Source organism: Corvus moneduloides, chromosome 3 (assembly GCF_009650955.1).
Source record: "Corvus moneduloides isolate bCorMon1 chromosome 3, bCorMon1.pri, whole genome shotgun sequence".
NCBI lineage: Eukaryota > Metazoa > Chordata > Aves > Passeriformes > Corvidae > Corvus > Corvus moneduloides.
Genome location: NC_045478.1, coordinates 44418940 through 44438878, shown reverse-complemented (window position 1 = coordinate 44438878; position 19939 = coordinate 44418940). Strand labels below are relative to the sequence as shown.

Here is a 19939-nt window from a genome sequence, read left to right as displayed (position 1 = left end):
ACACATTGTTCTCCAGGTGAACAACACTGGTTTGACTCTGAATGCAATAATGCTTGGTTAACAAACACATATAGTGAGGAGTACAGTAGGGAATTAACTCCCGTAAATTTCTAGGGTATTTTGCAAACTTAAGATCAGATATGTTTCTTGCTTCTCAGATTCTACAATTTTGAGCCTACTTGACTGAAACCTACAACTGAGGACATAGGCCACTTATTTAAAAAGCTTGCTTCAAAAATCATAAAACTGAATAAATAAGTGTGGTAAAGCTCTAGAGGCACACACCGAGGTACGTCCATGGTCTGGCAAGAATTAAGTGTGCAGGCGATGGATGAGCCACTAAAGAGCGCTGAGGGCTGAAGGCCACAGGCACCCACATCCAGGAAAGCCCGAGGCACTGACACAGGAGCACAAAGTCTTGTGAGGAGTGGCTGAGGGAGCTGGGGTTGTTTGGCCTGGGCAAAAGGAGGCTCAGGAAGAATCTTATTGCTGTCTTTGACTACCCGAAAGGAGATTGTAGCCAGGTGGGGATCAGCCTCTTCACCCGGGCGACCAGTGACAGGACAAGAGGACACAGTCTTAAGCTGTGCCAGGGGAGGTTTAGCTTGGACATTAAGAAGAATTTCTACACAGAAACGGTGATTGGACACTGGAATGGGCTGCTCAGAGAAGTGAAATGTCACCATCCATGGAGGTGTGCAAGACTGGACATGGCACTTGGCGCCATGGTTTAGTTGACAAGGTGGTTGGTGTTCGGTCATAGGTTGAATTCGTTAAAGACTACGTCTTTACCAACGTAATTGATTCTGTGAAATGCTGCCAGGAGTTGCCCCCACGGCATATGCCACGCCGGGAACGACTGGGGCGGGCGACCAGGCTCAGCAGCCGCGGCATCACGGCGAGATCCGTTTTGTCTGCACAGAGAACGCGGCGGAGGAGCGGCCTGTAGCCGAGGTAGGGCTGAGAGCGGCGCCGGGCTGGCGGGGAGCAGAGACTCGGGCGGGGTCCGGCGGGGTCCGGCGGCACCGGCACAGCCCCGCCGCGGGCACGGAGCCCCGCGGGCCGTCCCGGACACGGCCCCGCCCGCTCGCCGTACGGCAGTGTCGCGCCGCGCCGGCTCTTGGCGGCAGCGGGACCGGCGGGCCGTAAGGCAGGTGCGCGGCGGGCGCGGCGGGCGGGGGTCGGGCGGGTGCGGCGTGGAGGCCGCCGGGGAGGCCCCGCGTCGGGCGCCGCTCTGCCCGCGGTCGGTGCAGAGCTGCGGTCCGGCCCCTCGGTGAGGAGTGGGACAGCTGGGAGAGGCCTGCCCCGGCGGGGGAGGGCGTCCTGCCGCCGCTGCGCGGGTCTCTGCCCGCAGCCCCCGGGGCAGGGGCGTCGCCGCGCTGCTGGCGAGGCCCGGCGTTTGGGGGCAGCCGGGCCGCTGGCCGGTGCCACGCGTTGCTCCGGCGGGCGGAGCAGGTGGCGTGCCCAGGGCCGGCAGCGGGGCCGGGGCTGGCGGAGTGCTCGCCGTGCCCCGGCCCCGGCGCGCAGCGCGGCGGGTGATGCAAGGCCGCTGCCGAAGGCCCGGGTGCCGTGTGCTCCTCTCGTGCGCCTTCTGGGCTTTGCTTATCGGAACGGCGCTGACAGGAGTGGTCAAGTGGGAACCGCACAGCTGTCGAATGTACTTCCAGTACTTACTACTGCTGTTAATAAATGTAGAGAACGAGAAATGAAGAACGAAAGAAGCATGTGGTCACATAGATTGTTTTTCCCTTTCGAGTACTACTTGCTTCGTTTTGTTTGGTAGTGGTAAACTGCCAGCTTTTCTTATAAAACACCTGACAGTGTTGTAGCTTCCTAAGGCTTGCATTTCAGGTGCTTCAGGAGTGTGTATCATGTTGGAATTCAAATAATACGTTTGCTAAAAACCTTCTATGAGTTCTGAATGTAGGTTTTGTTACTATTTCTAACATACTAACATTGGTGTAGACCCTTTAATCTTTTGCCTTTTTAAACAATTGACTGTAAAGTAGTACTGTTGAAATGAAACTGGTAAACTTAATTTTTGCAGAGAAGAAATCTAATAGTCAAGCTTAGTTACTTTCCAGAGGATTGACTTGACTTGAGTCTAGCCAATGAGTAGAAAAAATATTGGAAGTTTCAGAGACAGTGCAGCAAGGGTTATGTACGTCCACATGGTAGGTTGCAGAGCTAAATTTTTAGGAGGAAGAAAACCAAACCAGCCATCCGGTCAGATGCAAGCTGGCCTTCATCTAAAGATGGTATTGATTATATCAGTGAGGTGGTGAGTCTGATTAAACACATGCTGCTTTTCAGCAGATGCTGTACTAAAATGATTTTCTTTGGATCTGACTTGCTTCTAGCCGCTGGAGACTAAACTTGCATTATCTTGGAATTATATGTGTAGATATTTGCAGGAACTTTCTTCACATTTATATGGGAATACAGACCAACTCCTAGCTAGGGCCTTTGTGAGTTGTATAAATAAACCAGTTTACATGTTACACCTCAGTTTTCTCTAAAAGCTGGTTTGGCCTTTGGAAGAGGTTAGGTCACGACTTCCACTGAATCAGAGAGAAGGCAAGAAATTCTCAAACAACAGTATTTTATTCTGACAGTTCTGTGTTTACAGAACTTGCATTGAAGCTAAACCTGAAGCTCCTGGAGCAGGTCCGGTAGAGGGGCATGAAGATGATTAAAGGACCGAAACATCTCTCCTATGCAGAGTGACTGGGAGAGTTGGGCCTGTTCAACTTGAAGAAGAGACAAGTGAGAGGAGACCTCATAAATGTGTATAACTGTCTGAAGAGAGGGTGTCAAGAGGATGGATCAAGGCTCTTTTTGGTGGTGCCAAGCACTAGGGCAAGAGGCAACAGGGAGAAATTCATGCGCAGGGAGTTCCACCTGTACGTGAGGAAGACTCTCTTCACTGTGTGGATGACTGAGCACTGGAACAAGTTGCCCAGAGAGGTTATGGAGTCTCCCTCACTGGAGATACTCAAGAACTGTCTGCACTGTGCCATGTACTCTAGGATGACCCTGCTTGAACAGAGAGGTTGAACCAGATGACCCACTGTGGACCCTTTCAGCCTTACCCATTATGTGATTATATGATCAAGATGATTGTAATTTGGCCCCTAAAATAGTTGCAGTCCCTTGCTTCTCAGTATCATTTACAGTTTTACTAGGTGTAGTGTTCTGTTTTCAGGAAGAACATTTATAGTTGAAAAATACTTTTTTTACAGAGTTAATAGAAAACTGATCCTTCGCAAAAAAGCTGGTGTATATTTCTGCACGTCCTCTTGACCTACAGTGCTTTCTCTGAAAAAGTTTTCCTTTAAAAATACTGAACTGGACTGCACTGAACTAAGGGTGGTCTATGTTATTCCTGGTCTATGTCATTCGTCTTCTGTTACGTGGTTACATGAGCTGCTAATGGGGTGCAGAGGTGGCTGGGGGAAGGAAAGACATGTTGTCTCTTGCTGGTTAGTTATCATGTAAAGTTTGTTTGGAAGCTGTTAAACGTGGGATTAATTCTAGTTCATATGGGCGTTTTGAGTGCTGAACAGGTTTCTTTTCTCCCTCCTACAAAATTTCCCTGTAGAAAATTGAAGTCTTCATTACTTCAAATAACAGCTTGCTGTTTTCCTGGTAAATTGTTTATAGTAACAATTGTTGAAGTTGGTTTTGAGCACTTTGTAGCCTACACATTTTCTTAAACTGAATTATGCTTTAATGTTTGAAGAGAGAACTGAGACCAAAATCTACTCTCTAGTTCAGATAAACTTATCTAATCAAAAGCAGTTTAACAAATAACCTGTAATGTGTAGTTGAAACTTCATTAGAAATATAATAGCTGATGTCTGAACTAAAAAGAGAAGGAAACAAGAGTAGGACCCAGAAACAGACTGAGAGACATTAGACTTCTAAATCCCTAATTGTAATCCTCAGAATCTGTTTTCATTTTACCCTGTAGCTCTGTTTTCAAAGAAAATGTTTGTCTAGTGTCTCTCTCCTGTAGCAGCCAGTAGGAGGTGCTAAGTTGATGTACTGAAAACAGAAGGATGACAAATCCAATTATACCTTCACTATCATATTATGTTCTAGTAATTAGTGATTTAAATAACTGATTATGTGCTTCTAAGCTGTGGAGTTCAGAGGCTACCAAGGTATTTGATGTCTGTTAATTCATCTAAGCATACCTGAACTTTTAGTCTTTTTGGCATCTTGTGGCAATGAATTCCCAAATTTAATTATGTTCTACATAGGAAAAGCATTCTACTTGGTATTAATTTCACGTTACTATTAAGTTTTGTCATGTACCTCCTTATTCTTACATTATGAGCAATAGTCAGTCATTGTGTATTTACCCATTCTTGCTTTTTAAATACCTCATCACATCACAGAAAGGAGCAATTTTGTGTTTACTGCAAGCACAACCCCTAAGGATGTATACAATCAGGGCATTCTTTATGCTCATCTCTCGCTCAGGAATTTGACTGCCTCTGTTTGCACAATGCCAGTGTGAGCACATTCCTGTACCAGGTTTAGGAGTTAGCTTTCATCACAGTTGAAGTGCTTGAGATTTGTGTGTAAAACAATGTTGATAGTACAGCACTGTTTTGGCTGTTTCTGGCCTGCACAGCATCAAAGCTTTCTTCCACCCTTCCAGCCCAGCAAGTCGGCCAGAGGGTGGGCAAGAGGTTGTGTGGGGACACAGCTTGGACAGTAGACCTAAATTGGCCAGTGGGTTGTGCTGTACTCTGTATTGTCATGCTCAGAAATAAAAACAGAGGTAGAGGAAGAAGAAGGGGCTTTTTTCGCTTCCAAGATGGTTTTTTTTTGGAGATCAGTAAACTGGAGCTTGGAGAACTGGTGACCATATGGGATGTGGTTAAAATTTCTTTCCTTCACTTGGGGGGTATTTTTCCTTTTCTTCCTCTATTAAACTGTATCTCAACCCTTAAGCTTTTTTTCTTTTCTTCTTCTTTTTTTCTCCCCTGTCCCACTGTGGGGGGTGAGTAAGCAGCAGTGTGGCTGCTGGCCAGGGTCAAGCCACGCCAACACTGCACAAACACCTATAAAGGTGATTGAACGAAGCAAGAGCAGCATGCTGTGGTTCTGTGGTAATGGTGCTCACTAAATTAACCAGTGGTGTGAAAGATCCCTATTCTGGGTGTATTTCTTGAGCTTATTCTGGATATAGATATTTCTTTTGAAGTTGAACACAACTGTGTCTAGTTCAGTGAAAATCCTTTAGACTAGAGTGAAGCCAAGAAAGAGTTAGGCTTCAGTAGCAATGTGGACTGTATCACAGAAAGGGCAGTTGGTGTTTTCTGTCTTCTATTCAGTACATAGACATGGGGACTAGAGTTTGGTGGCCAGCTTGTTGCTGAGTGCAGTCTGAGATGCAAATTAAAACTCTTGCTCTTTTTCTGTCTTGTTAAATCTAGTGTGTGCTAGAGAAAAATAATGTTAAAAGGAAGGTGGAGAATGTTTTACCTGGTTGATATTTAGGGATAGAAAAGTTGATAGCTCTCCCCTTTCATTGCATGTGGAACTTACGGGTATAAATTATACTTCCCGTAGACTTTACCATCATTTGTTCTAAAGCATGTGTTTACTCTGAGCCATCTGTTACTCTTGCTTGCCCAAAGGCACGTTGGATGTTTGGCCTAAAAAATAGATGGAATCTGATATTACAAGCCTGAATCTTAAACATAAATAGGTCTTACAGTAAGAAGAGATGATTATGGAATGATAGGTTGGTGATTGAAGCATTTGTCAGGTGAACTATGGAGCAAATTTCAGTTTTCCAGTTGTAAACTGCCTTCTGAGAAAGTTGGGAGAATAAGTAGATGACTTTGTACAGTTGTGACCACCTTGCCTGCATTCAAATATTTTGTAAACCAGCCAGCCATTTAAACAACTGCTCCTTTCTTTGAAACTGATGAGGACTGCTGAACTGTGTCACTTAATGAGTTTCTATTTGGAAACTGGATTCTGATGAATTTGTTCAAGGAATAGGAAGACAGTAGTCTTAGCTGCTGCTCTAAGGGGGAACAAATGTTCAAAAAATGTACAGACATGGTACTTCATGATACGGTTTAGTGAGCATGGTGGTATTTGGCCAAAGGTTGAACTTGATGATCCTGGAGGTATTTCCAACCTTAATGATTCCATTATTCTAATATGTCCTCTCCTTGAAAGATTAGGGAAGAGTAAAGAGGATTTCTGAAAGTCCTCTCTTCCACTTCTTTTAAGAAATTTATTATTTGTCGTGAGTTGACCCCAGCTAGTAGCCGAATGCCCCCCCCCCCCCAGCCTCTCACTCACTCCCTTTGGCTGTGAATCTGGGTGAAAATCCAAGACATTTAACAGTTGCTTGGGAAGACAAACCCCATAAGTATGGATGTGTGTCCTTTTTCCCCACACCCCTCGCTTCTCATTTCCCAGAGTTTTTACTGCTGAGCATGACATCATATGGTACAGATGTCATATACTATGTTGCTTCCAAAGCATGAGTATAAATAAAATGCTTGGTTATATAATTTTCTTGTTAGTGTAGCATTTTTGTTTCTGTGGTGTCTTTAAAAGTTGATTCTATAAATCTGAACAGTTGGCCTATAACAGTTGTGCCATGCTAAATACTCATAATAATTGTTCAAGGGCTTTTAACTGTTCAATAGGAGAACCTTGTGTAATATGTATGTATGTATTAGCTTAAAACATATTTTCTAAAATATTATTTTCTAAAAGAAATTTTACATACATTCTAGGAGAATATGACTATGATTTGAGAAATGCAACCATTTAAAAAAAACGTACAGCTTGAAAAATCCTGTTTTAACCTCCTCAGATCACTAGAGACATAATGAGGCTATTTTCCTTTTTATTATATCATCCAAGAATTATATTACGCCTCAATTTATGTTCCCCCCTTTCCTTATGTAATGAGGAGATGTATTTGTAAGCTCTGAAAAGATGGTTTGGGATTTCCTCACTGTTGGAAATTGTACAGGCATCTTTCTCAAAATATCTTCTTGCATGTATGGCCAGCATTATAGACAGCCCAGGATGGGTAGGCAGCAGTTGTTAGTTTTGATTCTAATTTGCACTTGTAACATTGCAGCACTACCCTTTTTTTTAAAGTTCTAATTCTAAACTGCAGTAATGATAAATTATTAATTAGAAAGCTGTTACTTGCTGGTCATCAAATAGCTGACGTGCTGTTTGAAGTGCCTGTGTGGCATGTGAGCTCTGAAGAGAAGACAAGGGAATCTGTCTTTAATAATATTACTTTATGGGGCCATGTGTCTATTCAATAGTTGAGTGTTGCTTAAATGTATTTTTAATTAACTTATTTTTCCTTCGTAGAAGAGCCTCTGCCTTGAAGTAGGCATGTTTTCAGGCTGTAGGCGTATACTTATAATGCAAGGTACACCTTGAATTAATTTTCTTTCATACATTTTCAGGCTGAAATTTTGACTTCTTTCATCCCTATATCCTAGCATTGCTAAGTAGTATTTAAGCTAAATCAAAAGTGGACTGGCTTGGGACAGCTTATTGTGTGTCTCATATAACCTTGGGTTTCTTTACAACTCTCTTTGTAGGGGAGGGGGTAGTATTGCCTCCAGGCAGTAGGAGGAAGTTCTGAAGGGCAAGGCATCCCCAAAAGGCTGGTGTGATTTGGACTGAAAAGCTTGTCTTTATAGGTTGATTTTTGGGACTCTAAGCATCTTCACTACACTTCAATATTTGACCACGTTAGGTCAGTGAGCTCTCTCTCTTACGAATGTGCCTCTGTTTGCTTTTCTGATTGGAAGTAGAAACTTGAAACTTTTTAACCACTGGGCTGGACAGAACCTTCAGTGTGCTGAGACAAGGATCCAATAAGGATGGAAGGACTGCTAGACTCTGAGTAGTTCATTTATATGGACATATCTTTGGAATAGTTTTTATATATGCTGACAGAGACTTCTGGGAGGACTGTTAGAAACACTGAGCAGTAGTATAGTGTATTCATAATTAAAACACTTTTTAGAAGAATTTTGGATAAAATACTCCGCTTTCAGGTCCCAGTTGCTGTGTATTATTGGAAAGATACTAACTAGAGAGTTTTCTGCAAACTCTGTAATGACTTTTTTACTCCTTCCCTCTTCAGAAATTATGACAGGTATCAAACAATATAGTGAATGGTAGAAAAAGTATAAAGGACATCTTTTAGAAAATACTACAAATATTATATAAAAACTAAATGAATGCAATAAATTCAAATATTGCTAAATAAAGCAAACACTTAAAATTGCACAATACACTTGCATTATTTTAATTAAATTGATGCATTTGTGTGGACAATAACATCTGGTTCTTATTTTATGTAATGAGTCATTTTCTACATATTTCTGTATTGTCTACTGCAACCATTGGTAAAATTCTGACTCAAAAGCTGCTGGAAATAGGATGAGCTTATTTATAGCTGATAGTTTGGGGAACTTTTCATTTAGTGATGGCCAAAGTTGGCCAGAATACTTTTAGTACATGACAATTGAATTAATATTCTTGTCTATTACTAGGAGGGCTATAGAATCTACAGCCTCTTTCTTAACTGGTGTAAAACTCTGCATATGTCTGAAATATGTTCTGAAAAATAATTCTGTAATTTAGGTACTTGCAGTTTTTCTGTTTCAGATTGCCAGCATTACCACTATTATTACCAGTTTTATTGATAAAATTGCTTAACACAAAAAAAATTTAGTATTTTCTCTAAATGAGAAATTGTGCTTCAGTGCTTTCATAGAATAATTGTTCTGTAAGATGAAATGTGGATCTTGGCATAAGTTGCACTGTGCTTACACAGCTACTGTGCATTGTCTACAAGATGCAATGATTTTATTAGCCATAATTAATTACTAAAGAAATCCCCAAGAAGGAATCTCAATGTTTGGTAAGACAGTTACTTCAGAACTGACATCCTGTCTTTTGCAGGTTCTTAGCAATATGAACATTGCTAATGACTTTGCTGCAAAGAAAGTTAATGACTTAGTGGTTAAGAAGAAGACAGCAGTCCTACTCATACCACCTCTCCTTTTTGACTTGAGTAATAATGTACAGGCAGGGTCTTAAGGATTAGTGTACCTGGCTTAGTCTTTTATTTTATTGCATTTGAGATCCTTTGTGAATGATAAAATAGGTTATGTTTTTCTCAAAAGGGATGTTTAGTGTTTCCTTCAAAAACATTTGGGAGAATGCTCCAAATACAAAACGATCCAGTTCCCACCTTGAGGCTTATTGAAACCCTATTTTGAAGGAAATCAACATTAATTATGAAGGATAATTGTGGTGTTGAGTGGCTATTAAGCATCTAAGTCATTATAACTGGGGGATAATACAGTATTTGAGGCATTTGTTTAGTTATCTATAAATATGGTAAGTGATTTGAGTGCTTAAACACATCACTGTAAGGTTTAAAGACCTCACAGAATTACACCTTGTAATGGCCAGTAATTCACTGTGGGGACTTTATCCTTGTATGTGCTTGCTGTTCACTACCAGGAGTGTGTTACAGAGACTTTTTTACTACCATCTGAACAAGTTCTCCAGCATGCTCTTAGCCCAGCAGTTACGCAGCTGTGTATTATACATGTACTATTACAGCACTTATATTTGCTGAAGTGCATCCCACGTCCTCTCAGCCATCCTCAGTGAGATGCAATATGTGTTACTTAGCTGTCATTAACTCAAAGCTTTTTCTTTCTCTCACTTATCTATTGTTTTTCATCCTCCTTTTACTTCCTTTAAACACATGCATCCCTATTTACCTTCCATACATGTGTTCCTTTAGTGACAAGCCTTTCTGGAATGGAGTAAGATGAACCGCCTGAGGTTGTTTTCAACCTCTGTTGATGGCACGGGGTGTAACAGAGACACAGAGTCCCCCCTATTAAACTTAAAGCAAGATGAAACAAATGACACCTCCACCATCCCCATCTTGTATTTGTGGCTTGTGCCTAGTGTTTAAATGAACATACATGTTATATATGTTGAAGTTGGAAATTTGCTTATAGTACATCTCCTCATGTAAGGCAAGTCTTGAAGTTTCTGTTGCTTGGGATACAGCTTGTCTCTCGCTGCAGGGAACTTAAGGCAATGAGGTGTAAAACTACAGACATTTTTCAGTTTAACAACTGAATTACATTTTATGTGCTTGGAAAAGGAAGAGGAGTTATTCTGAAAAATGTGTTGTTTTAATTTTTTTTTCTTTTTAACAATAGCAATCCTTAGTAACTATCTCAAAGTATACCTAAAATGAACACATTATTGAGCCAAGCCACATCTTTGGAATCATCCCAGAACAGTATCAGGCATTATCACAGGAAATGCCTTTCCAGCTGATGCAAGCAGTGTTAGACAGCTGTTGTTTAATCCCATATGCATGGCTAAGATTATGAAAAAATGTGGAAAGGGTTAATACTCTACTGAATGAATAACTTGTAATTCCACTATTTGATTTTCTAGGGTTTTTTGTTTATTTAGTGACTTATGTAATTAAGATGCTGAAATTATCTCTAATGTGAATGATGGCACACAGGCACTGTTACGCCTCTTTGTTATGCTGAAGCACTTGTTTGAATTTTGGTATTCTCTCAGTTGAATACTGTATGTCAAGAAGCCACTATTTCTTCCTGAGTACATATTCCTTGCTGTCACCCTTTCAAAGACTGACCCAGTCTTGACTGGAGATCAGAAATATATGACCCAGCAATATTTGACCCAGACAACTTGAGAGAATTCCAGGGAGATGTCTGGGCCTTTTGTAGAAAGTGAGATGTCTGAAAGCGTACAGTTGTTAATATATCGCACAGCACTGTTTGTAAAGGTGCAAAATACAAAGTTGGAAAATACTGTTGTTTTAGTGTCATGATTCCACCTGCTATTTCTGATTAATGTCCTAGACATTATTAAACCACTATTATCCCCACCTAACAACTTTGATGTTAGGTGTGTATTTGTACTGCATCAAGCATGCTTGGATAAGAAATTTAATTGAATCTAATAAAAGTGTTCTCATTGGTGCAAAATAGCTTTTTAATCTAATGGTTTCATTTTTTTCTTTAAAGTGTTTTCTTTAAAATATTTTTCCTTTGATGTGTACAATGTAGAAAGCGTATACACCAAGTAGAATGTGATGTTTGGTTTTTTAAAAATAATTGAGCCTTATTTGTAAATAAAATGTGAAGTTTACCTTTCCGTTAATGAAGCTGCTGCAGTTAATTGTAGCCATTCCAACATGTATTCCTATCAGTGAAATTTAATGTTTGGTATTTTTAATCTTCTTATGCAGTCGTGTAAAGTAAAATATTCTGTGTATTGATAAATTTCAATGTCTTAATGTGCCCTTATGGTCACACCATTTGATTTATATATATTTAAAATGTAAAAAAAGTTACTGCACTGTCCCTTTAGTTTTTGTATAGCCTTGTGGGTGGGATATCTTTTGCCTTTTTAGTTTCTTTTTTGTTTGAAATGTTTCCACTTTCTCAAGTGACAGAGAAAATGCCGTTTGATTCAAATACATTGTGGTCAATAGCAACCTGCTATTCACTGCCAGTGCCTAAAGTCTCTTTTTCTTTATAATGTTCTTTGATTAGATTAGTTACTAGTAATAACTTCTTTAGGTTTTATAAATTGCAAGTTTACATAGACAGCAAGAAACTTGTTAATAGTTGGAAGAATTATAGGTAATACAGTCAAAATCTGGGAACATGGCTTAATATTCCTTAAATAGTTTAAACAAAATCACTGCTGTGAGGTTTTAAGGGACAAGTAAAAAGTAAATATTATAGACTACAGAAGCTGGTGCTTTAGGATAGTGTAACTGTGGATTTTACCTGTGATTTTTAGCTGTGTTAATGCTATGTAATTCCATCATTTGTAAGGAAAGAAAGACTTCTGTTCAACTTGAACATTAACGTACCAGATCTGAGCATTCACCTTCTCTAAGCCCTACTGGGCAGCTGGCTTGATCTGTTAGAGAGCATGGGAATTAAGTAAATTTAAAAAGGATCTGTGTTTTACAGTAATCTCTGTAATATTTCAGTGAAGAAGAGAAAGAAATGGTTCTGTTATTTTCTTGTATTAGAACCATAGGAAGGCCAGGAGTTGGAGGAAAACATAAGTAGCTGGTGAATAGATGAAGTGGAAAACTTCACTAGTAATTTTTGTTACCTTTGTGGTATTGCTAGAAATTTTTTTTAATGTTTCACTTCAATGAATAAAAACCTGCTGAGATTATGATTCATGTTGACTTTCAAACAATAAACTTTGAATTGTTTCTTACCTGAGTATACTCTGAGTATAATGTCTTTATGTTTTACTTTCTCCTATAAAAAGTTTCAATGTTAAAATCGCACTTGCTTTTAAAAGAAGAAAAACAGACTTTAAAAGTTGCTTTCTCTCATCTTCACAAAGCTTTAGAAGGGTGGATATTGCTCTTTCTGATTTACAAACAGGCTTGGTGGAAAGTTACATGTTTTTTTAAAAAGGCAGGAAATCTGAGACAGTTCTAGGAATCATTAGCAGAATGTGCCCAAAATGTCCTCAATTGGTTGGTAGTGGGGGAGGAGAAGAATTATTTTTACCATGTAAAGTTGCACTGATCTGAAGGCTAAATTCCCATTCCATTTGTCCTATCAAAATGATTTAAGATAGTACCTTTCTCATACTTTTCTTTAGGAGGAATGTGTAGAAGGATGGCAAAAGTTCACCTTCTATATGTGGGCCCTGGTAAAGAGGATTTAATTGCCACTGCCTTTTAGGTCCTTGTTCCAAAACCAGCAGATCTTAGCTGGATCATTTGGTAGTACAGATGTTTCAGATCCACCTGTGGGCAAACAGATACATTTCTCTCAAACCAGAAGGAGTTAGTTTACCTTATGATGGCTGTGGGAAGACAAGGAGTAGCTGATCCACTCTGAAGGCAGTGTGATGCAGGCAGGTATCTACGTAAGGAGGCTTTATGTGAAGGCAGGTAACGTATTTTGTTAAAAACAAATATAAATTTACACTGCATCTTATAGGGCCACATGATTTTTGATTTAGTGTTCAGAGCTGGCTCTAATATGTTGCAGAATAATAGCCAAAGTTCATAAATTTTACCTTGTTTTTTTATGTTAACAGTGGAATAATTGCACCCACCTGTCCCCTGCATTCTGTTTACTAGCTGTTTTTGTTTTCCTGTGATGCCGTGCTGAGAGTGGTGGTTGTGTACAAGAGGTGAAGGGGGTGTGTGAAGTTTGAGTGCAACTGCTCTGCCCAACCAGCCCCCTCAGACACTCGCCAGTTCTGAAAACACACAGGCAAGCATGGAGCAGCATTTACTAGTTCAAGACCAAATGTAGAGTTGCAGGACTGGATTTTGCTCTTTGGCCATGCCTGTGGTTAGGACAGTGTGCTCTTGTCTTCTGGTGTTTCAGGTTTTCCATTTCAGGAGCTGCTAATAACTCACTGAATAAAGGAGAAACAAACATCCATTTAAAATTCAGTTTCCTAATAAATGAGCCTGCTGGAGACACTTTAAAATTTATAAGTGTGTGTGAAAAGTGAACTTTCTATAGGTGTGTTCAAACTTTCATAAATTACTGTGCATGTTATTTCAGAAAGGACAATATTAGAATTATGTTATTCCATTTTTTTATAAAAGGGATGTAATGCTACAGAAAAAGGTATTTGAGTGTAGGTGTAAAATAAATAGGCAAAATGGAGTGAGGTCTATAGAACAGTGTGAGAGTGCTGTACTCTCAAAGTCTGGACACATTATTTCCCTTCTAATAATGGTGGCTGTACTGTTCACAGACTATTTTCACTAGGAGCTATGCTGGTATGAATTACATGTCATATACCCACTGAACTTCTCAAAAGCCGCAGTGATGTTTGGCTCTGTCTGCTTCTAGGCTTGAACACATGCTCTCTGTGCCCTTCACAGTTAAAGATTGTGTATTTCCAAATTTTGTAGCTTCATCCTTACAATATTTGTCTCCAAATTATCAGCTGTTGTAATATCATTCTCAAAAAGCATCTTAATGCAAGGTGGGAGAACAAGCAGACCTGACCAGTCAGTGACATTTCTCTGTGACTGGAACGCTGCATCTGGATTTCTTTTGTGCTGTATTGCAAGCTAAAATACAAATGCAGTCATGAAATAAGGAAAAACGTTAAGGACAATTAGATGAAAGCAGAGAGTTCTGTACTATATGACTGGAGGGGAAGTAATTTTATTTACTCTATTGCAAGTTCTTTAAATTCTGGATGGACGTTGATCTTTAGGCATGCTAAGAATGATGCAGATCATTAGGTTTGTAATGGTATCATTAATTATTTCAAAAATAATCTAAGTCTGTATCTTATCTGCTGCCGTCAGAAACTGTAGTTGTGCTTTAGGGTTCATTAAACAATTCAGCTGTGGGCACCTTTTGAAATTAAATAACTTTGAGAATAATTTCAGTAAAAGGCTTGGAAGAAGTACAATTTCAGATGGGGAACAGCTGTGTTTTGGTGCACAGATATGAGCCCGTTCCACAGAGGAAATAAGACTGCACGGAAATAAGCTGTAGTTCCAAAGAGAGTCCTGCTCTAAGTGTGTGTGTGTGTGTGCACTCCCAGTTGTGAGACGAAAACATCCCGAGGCATGGTGTTTTCAGTTTTCTGGTGGCCTTTTTTATTCCCTTTTTCTCTTATAACAGTTCATTGCTATGCCTTTGGCAATCTTTATTTCCTGTCATAATTTTCTTTCCCTGTTTTGCTGGTTGAAAATGGCTAAGCACTTGTCAAGAAAGATGCCTCTCTCTGCATCAGCACCAGAGGCTGTTAATGACCTGAAAGGTCCCAGCATGGGCTGACTCAGAGGAAATCTCCCTGTAGGTTGTAATCACTTACTGCTATAGGTTGTAATCACTTACTGCTATTGGGAGCTAAAGTTCAGTTACAAAGATTTCACTATAATACTCAGTGTTAGGGGTGCTAAAGAAGTAATTGCCTCTTTGCCTCATTGCTGGTAACTTTTATTTAGGGAGGAGAGCAAAGAACCACCTGCTGAGTCACCTCTGCATGTTACCATTTCTTGCCTCTGCTCTGTGCCTTTTACCTCCCTTTTATTGAATTTTGATTATCATCATTTTAAGAGATTTTTCTTTTTAACTGACTTAATTGAAGTTCCAGCCAAGTTCTGCTAGCTCGAAAAGGTCTTTCAAGTTCATGATGTGAGTTTGTATTTATAACATTAATAAAGCCATGTTATTTGTTTTGTTCTCATCTAGGTACTTGAACTGGGATTTGATTTCTCCTCCTATGGATCACTGAATGAGTAACAGATGGCCTTGCCTCGTCTTACAGGCGCTTTACGCTCCTTTTCAAATGTCACTAAACATGAGGATTACAGTGAAGAATTAGCTGACTTAACGGTAAAGCTTTGTTTTTTTTACGAAGCATAGTTGTAATAAGAATCATTTGTTTTCTTCATTTGCATTGCTATTTTATGAGAGTAGGCAAGCAGGAAGGGCAGAGTGTTTATAGTTTCCTGTACATTCCTTCATAGTGTCCTCACTCAGAGTCAAATTTGCTGTAGCTTTGTGATTTATACTTGGCCCTTACAATCATGATATGCTATATGGAAAAATTTGCTTGATTGTGTTAATTCATCTTTCAAGAAGTTGGGCAAGGCTGGTGTGCTTTTAGCTCTGAGCTTACATAGAACTGGGAAGCCAAACTTTTCCCTTCTAATATTAGGTTCACTGACTTTAGGTACTTTTGCTTCCTGAGAAACAATGCATTAAAGCAACAGATGCCTTGTGGGAACGTGTAATGTGTAATGAATTTGGAATCTTGGGAACTGTAAATCTCTTGAAGTTGCAAGAGTTTGGCTTTATAGCAAATTTTGCTCTGGAAAGAGTAAAGTAGTGAGAGAGTGTATGCTTTTGTGTATCCTTCTTTCATACACTCAGAAAAGAGTCTAAAGAACAAGTAAAAGTACTTGCAATCATTACTATGTACTAACTGAATGTAATTGGAAGGAATTTTTTTATCTGGTGTTTAATTTTAAAGGAACCCCCATATATTAATTTGAAAATAATAAAAAACCTCAAATATTTTTGCATTTTCAGACTAAAAGATCAAAACTATATGCCGAGTTGCTGAAGTCTGATCTTACTTGGAAGAAGATAATAAAGTTTGTTGATGACAATTTGGACAAAAAAGAATACCAAACTGTAAATGGTGATTTAAAAACTATCTTACAAGCTGCAAAACAAATAGGTATGTTTTCATTCTCTAGTAGTCTAATAATACATTGTTATATTTGGGGGTGGGCGCAGGTTCAAGCTGCTTTCTGCCTGCATAATTTACATACTGGTACAATTTTGGTTCTACCAACTACCAGCACTTGGTATGGTTAAACTACCTTGAAGCCAGTTTTGCCCTGAAATATCTTTGAAATTCCATTTAATCTAATACACATATACACAATTTGGTCTTCTGTTTTATTTTAAGATTCCGTTGTTATATGGACAGTCTTGCTTTTTTGATGGTATTGTTTTGTAGAGTGTGGTATGGTTTGTGATTGACAGTTAATGAGCAAAACCAACAGTTTCTTTCAGAATAGCAGTACTCTAAGGAAAGAACAATCCTGGTGTTGTCTGCTTTAGTTCCACATAATTGGTATAATGAAAAATTAGACTGCTGTACAGGCAGATAAAAATGTAAGAAATGTTTTCTGCGTGAAGTGTTTGGTGTTGAGGAGAGAAATAAAAATATATTTCACTCATCTGGAATTAAACTTTTAAAACTGAAGTACATAAGGCAAAGAACGTGTGAAAACTTAGTTTTGATTGGAAACTTAGTTTTTGATTGACAGACTAAACCTAATTCAGCTTTTGCTTTTAGAAAAATTTAACTTCATCAGCTCATAAATTGAGTGCCTGGCTCAAGCTCTTACTGTCACATATTTAAGGACTTTTCCTTTCAATGTCATAGGTATATTTTCTCCTTTTTTGATTGTTTTTCAAATATCTTGAATAGAACCCTAAGTAAAAAGACAGAGAAAATTAATAAAAATAAATATATTTGCCTGGTTTTGGTATTATAGACCAGAGATTTTTACCGCAATACAGATGTTAACTTGCCACACTTACATTTCTATTTCTCAACCATTCTTTTGGAAATACCTAGTAAATTGAGAAAGAAACAAATGTCTAAACACAGACTTTCAAAAAAAGGCTAGACAAGTTATTCATGTCCAACATGTGGTAGTCAATTGTGCTGTACAGTTGCAGAAGATGCCTGTTATAGCTATTAATCGTTGTAATGGCTATTGCTTTCTCGAGTCATCAGAAGTATAATTTTGAGTTTTTCTCAAATCACTGACAAAAAGTTTTAAACTCTGATTAGTATTGTTAGTAGACTTTTAACACCTCTTTGGGCTGGAATTTAAGCATCTGGCTGCTGTCTTTTTGAGACAGACCTCTGAGAAGGGCCACCTCTCTGCCCTAACCCAGGTACCTCTTCTTCAGCGCACAGATTTCAGCTGGCACTTGCAGCACACAAGGCTCGAGGGAAAGTTATGCAGGATGGGGACTGAGCTTGCACCATCAGTCCACAGAGTTAGTAGGAGAAAGTGCAATCTGTATTGATAATAGATACTGATCGAGAAAGCTGTTTTAAATATCCACTGTATATAGTTTAATCACAAGAGGTACTGGACTAAATGTTGGCAGGTAAACAAAACAAAAAACCAAAAAGACTAGCTTCTAGTCGTGCATCTCTTACCATCTTGTCTGGCTTATTTTGTTGAGATGTAAGGAGTAGTATTTTCTCAAGAGATGCTTTACAGAAAGGAGATGTCGATAATAAAGGAGAAATACCACTTAGTAAACCTAAGAGATTTTTCTCAAATCCTTCAATTGCTCTTTTAGTTTAGTAATCTGTACTTCTGTTCCGAGACAAGTGACTTTAAATAATAATATGTGTTTGTATGTTAGGAATATAAGAGTGAGCTTCATGCAGACAAACTACAACTTTTTGGATGTAGGGGTTTTTTTTGTGATTCCTGTATAGCTAATGCTAAAAGGGATAAATGCAGAACCACCTTTTTCCTCTGAGACATATTTACATGTCTATTGTATATGTGGGTATCTTTATGTAATGTATCTTCCATATGTAGGTATCTATTATCTTGTAAATATCACCTCCAGTCCTGGCCTTGAACTTTTCAGCTTTTCAAAGCCAAGGAAGAGTCCAGCTAAATACTGAATTTGTAGCCACCTCCATTTATGTTACATTTCTAGCTACTCAGCCTTGTTCCATCTGCTTATGCTAGAATTTTTTTGTTTTTTCCTGTTCAATTGTGGGGAAGAAAACCCTTGCTTTTTCTGGTGTCAAACCTAACCTAAGTTGAATCAAGTCACAAGTAAAAAAATTTTGCATGTTGTCCTCATTTAAAATGAACAAAACCCCCAGTATGCTGGCTGGTTTTGTTTAGGTTATGCTTGGTGACTTTTAAAATTTTGTTTAGTAGTGATATATTGGTTCTTCATATAGTGTTTTCCTTATGTTTTCCTTGAGTACCTTTGTGAATATTTGTGTAAGAAATATATTCATGTTTTTATGTAATAATATATTGTTTATTTGCATAACATGATATTTTGTAGCTAGAAATCTAAATTAATACATTTATTTGCTTTAAATTTTTTGAGCAATTTTTCTAACTTAGCACACACTCTGAAGTAATTCTACTGGGAATTACTACAAGAATTCAGTAATTTCCAGCTGAGTTCTGTACATTTATTCTGTTATGAATATTCAGATTAGGCAGTGAATAAATAGTGAGACAAAGTGGGAATTTGTTAACATTAAAAAGCTTATAAATATACAATTGTGAGTTTAAGACCTCTAGCAAGTTTTTTTCTCTAGCTCAGAAAGATAAGAAAGCATTGGTAATTCTTCATATGAATTTTTAGTATGTAGAAGGATAGTGAAGACAGATGCTTTATTATCATATACCTTTTATAATTCAGTACCTTGAAACAATTCTTACTTGTTATGGTCTTCTTTTGATATCTATGCTGATGAGACTTGCAGCAAGAATTTGAATACAGTTATGTTATAGGTAATGAAACACTCTTAGTGTTAAGTGTATTAAGTTACATATGGTTTTGTTAACAGTTGGAGCTGAAAATGGACAAGAAGCAATTGAAAGTGGAGCTGTTTTCCTCTTTAAGACATTTCGTGGGAAGGAATGTGTTGGCCATGATGAGACAAAGGTGATCAAGCAGATGTTTGGGCCATTTCCGTCATCATCTGCTACTGCAGCTTGTAATGCCATGTCTCGGATTGCTTCTCACTTCACTGAAGAACAGCTTACAGCCCTCATACAGATGGCTGAAGAGCAAAATGGTGATAACAGAGTGTTGTTTGGTAAAAATATAGTGTTTTCATTTGACATGCATGATTTGGATCACTCTGAGGAGCTGCCTGTGAATGGTGAGACTGATGCACAGAAAAATATAAGCTTAGATTATAACAAATTTTTGAATAACCAGCTGAATCACTTACAGAACTACTGTGATGAGAAATCTAATCTCAAGTCTTTGGAAAAAGTAGATGATTCTTTTTTATGGTGTGAAGTTGGAAAGTACCTGAAGGAATCTCAAGGAGGTAACCCTGGAGGGCCAACAACAGAGGACCTCTGCTGCACTTTGTATGAGATCCTTGCTTCTACCAAAAGTGCCGATGAACTTCAAAATGAGGTACACTAGCACATTAACCATACTGCATATTTGAATGCTACAAAAACATACAATTATTTCATATTAATTTATGCCAATATACTTTATCCAATTGTTGTCTCTGCTTTTTTTTTTTTTTTTAATCTGGCTTGAGAAAAATCTTGTGG

At 38.7% G+C, this 19939-nt stretch overlaps 1 protein-coding gene across 3 annotated transcripts in view; it reads left to right on the top strand.

Annotated features, from left to right (window-relative positions):
• The first annotated feature begins 935 nt into the window (after nt 1-935).
• ASCC3 (activating signal cointegrator 1 complex subunit 3) overlaps nt 936-19939 on the top strand; it is a 255012-nt gene continuing 236008 nt past the window's right edge. Inside the window, exons 1-4 of one of the 3 annotated variants that reach the window (XM_032105143.1) lie at nt 936-954; nt 15312-15455; nt 16155-16305; nt 19210-19793. In XM_032105143.1, coding sequence (XP_031961034.1) covers nt 15366-15455; nt 16155-16305; nt 19210-19793 — 825 coding nt within the window. In that variant the 5' untranslated portion in view covers nt 936-954; nt 15312-15365. Of the gene's footprint in view, nt 955-1074; nt 1155-1191; nt 1274-15311; nt 15456-16154; nt 16306-19209; nt 19794-19939 lie in introns of those variants that run through there. The other 2 variants (XM_032105141.1, XM_032105142.1) reach the window with 2 other exon arrangements.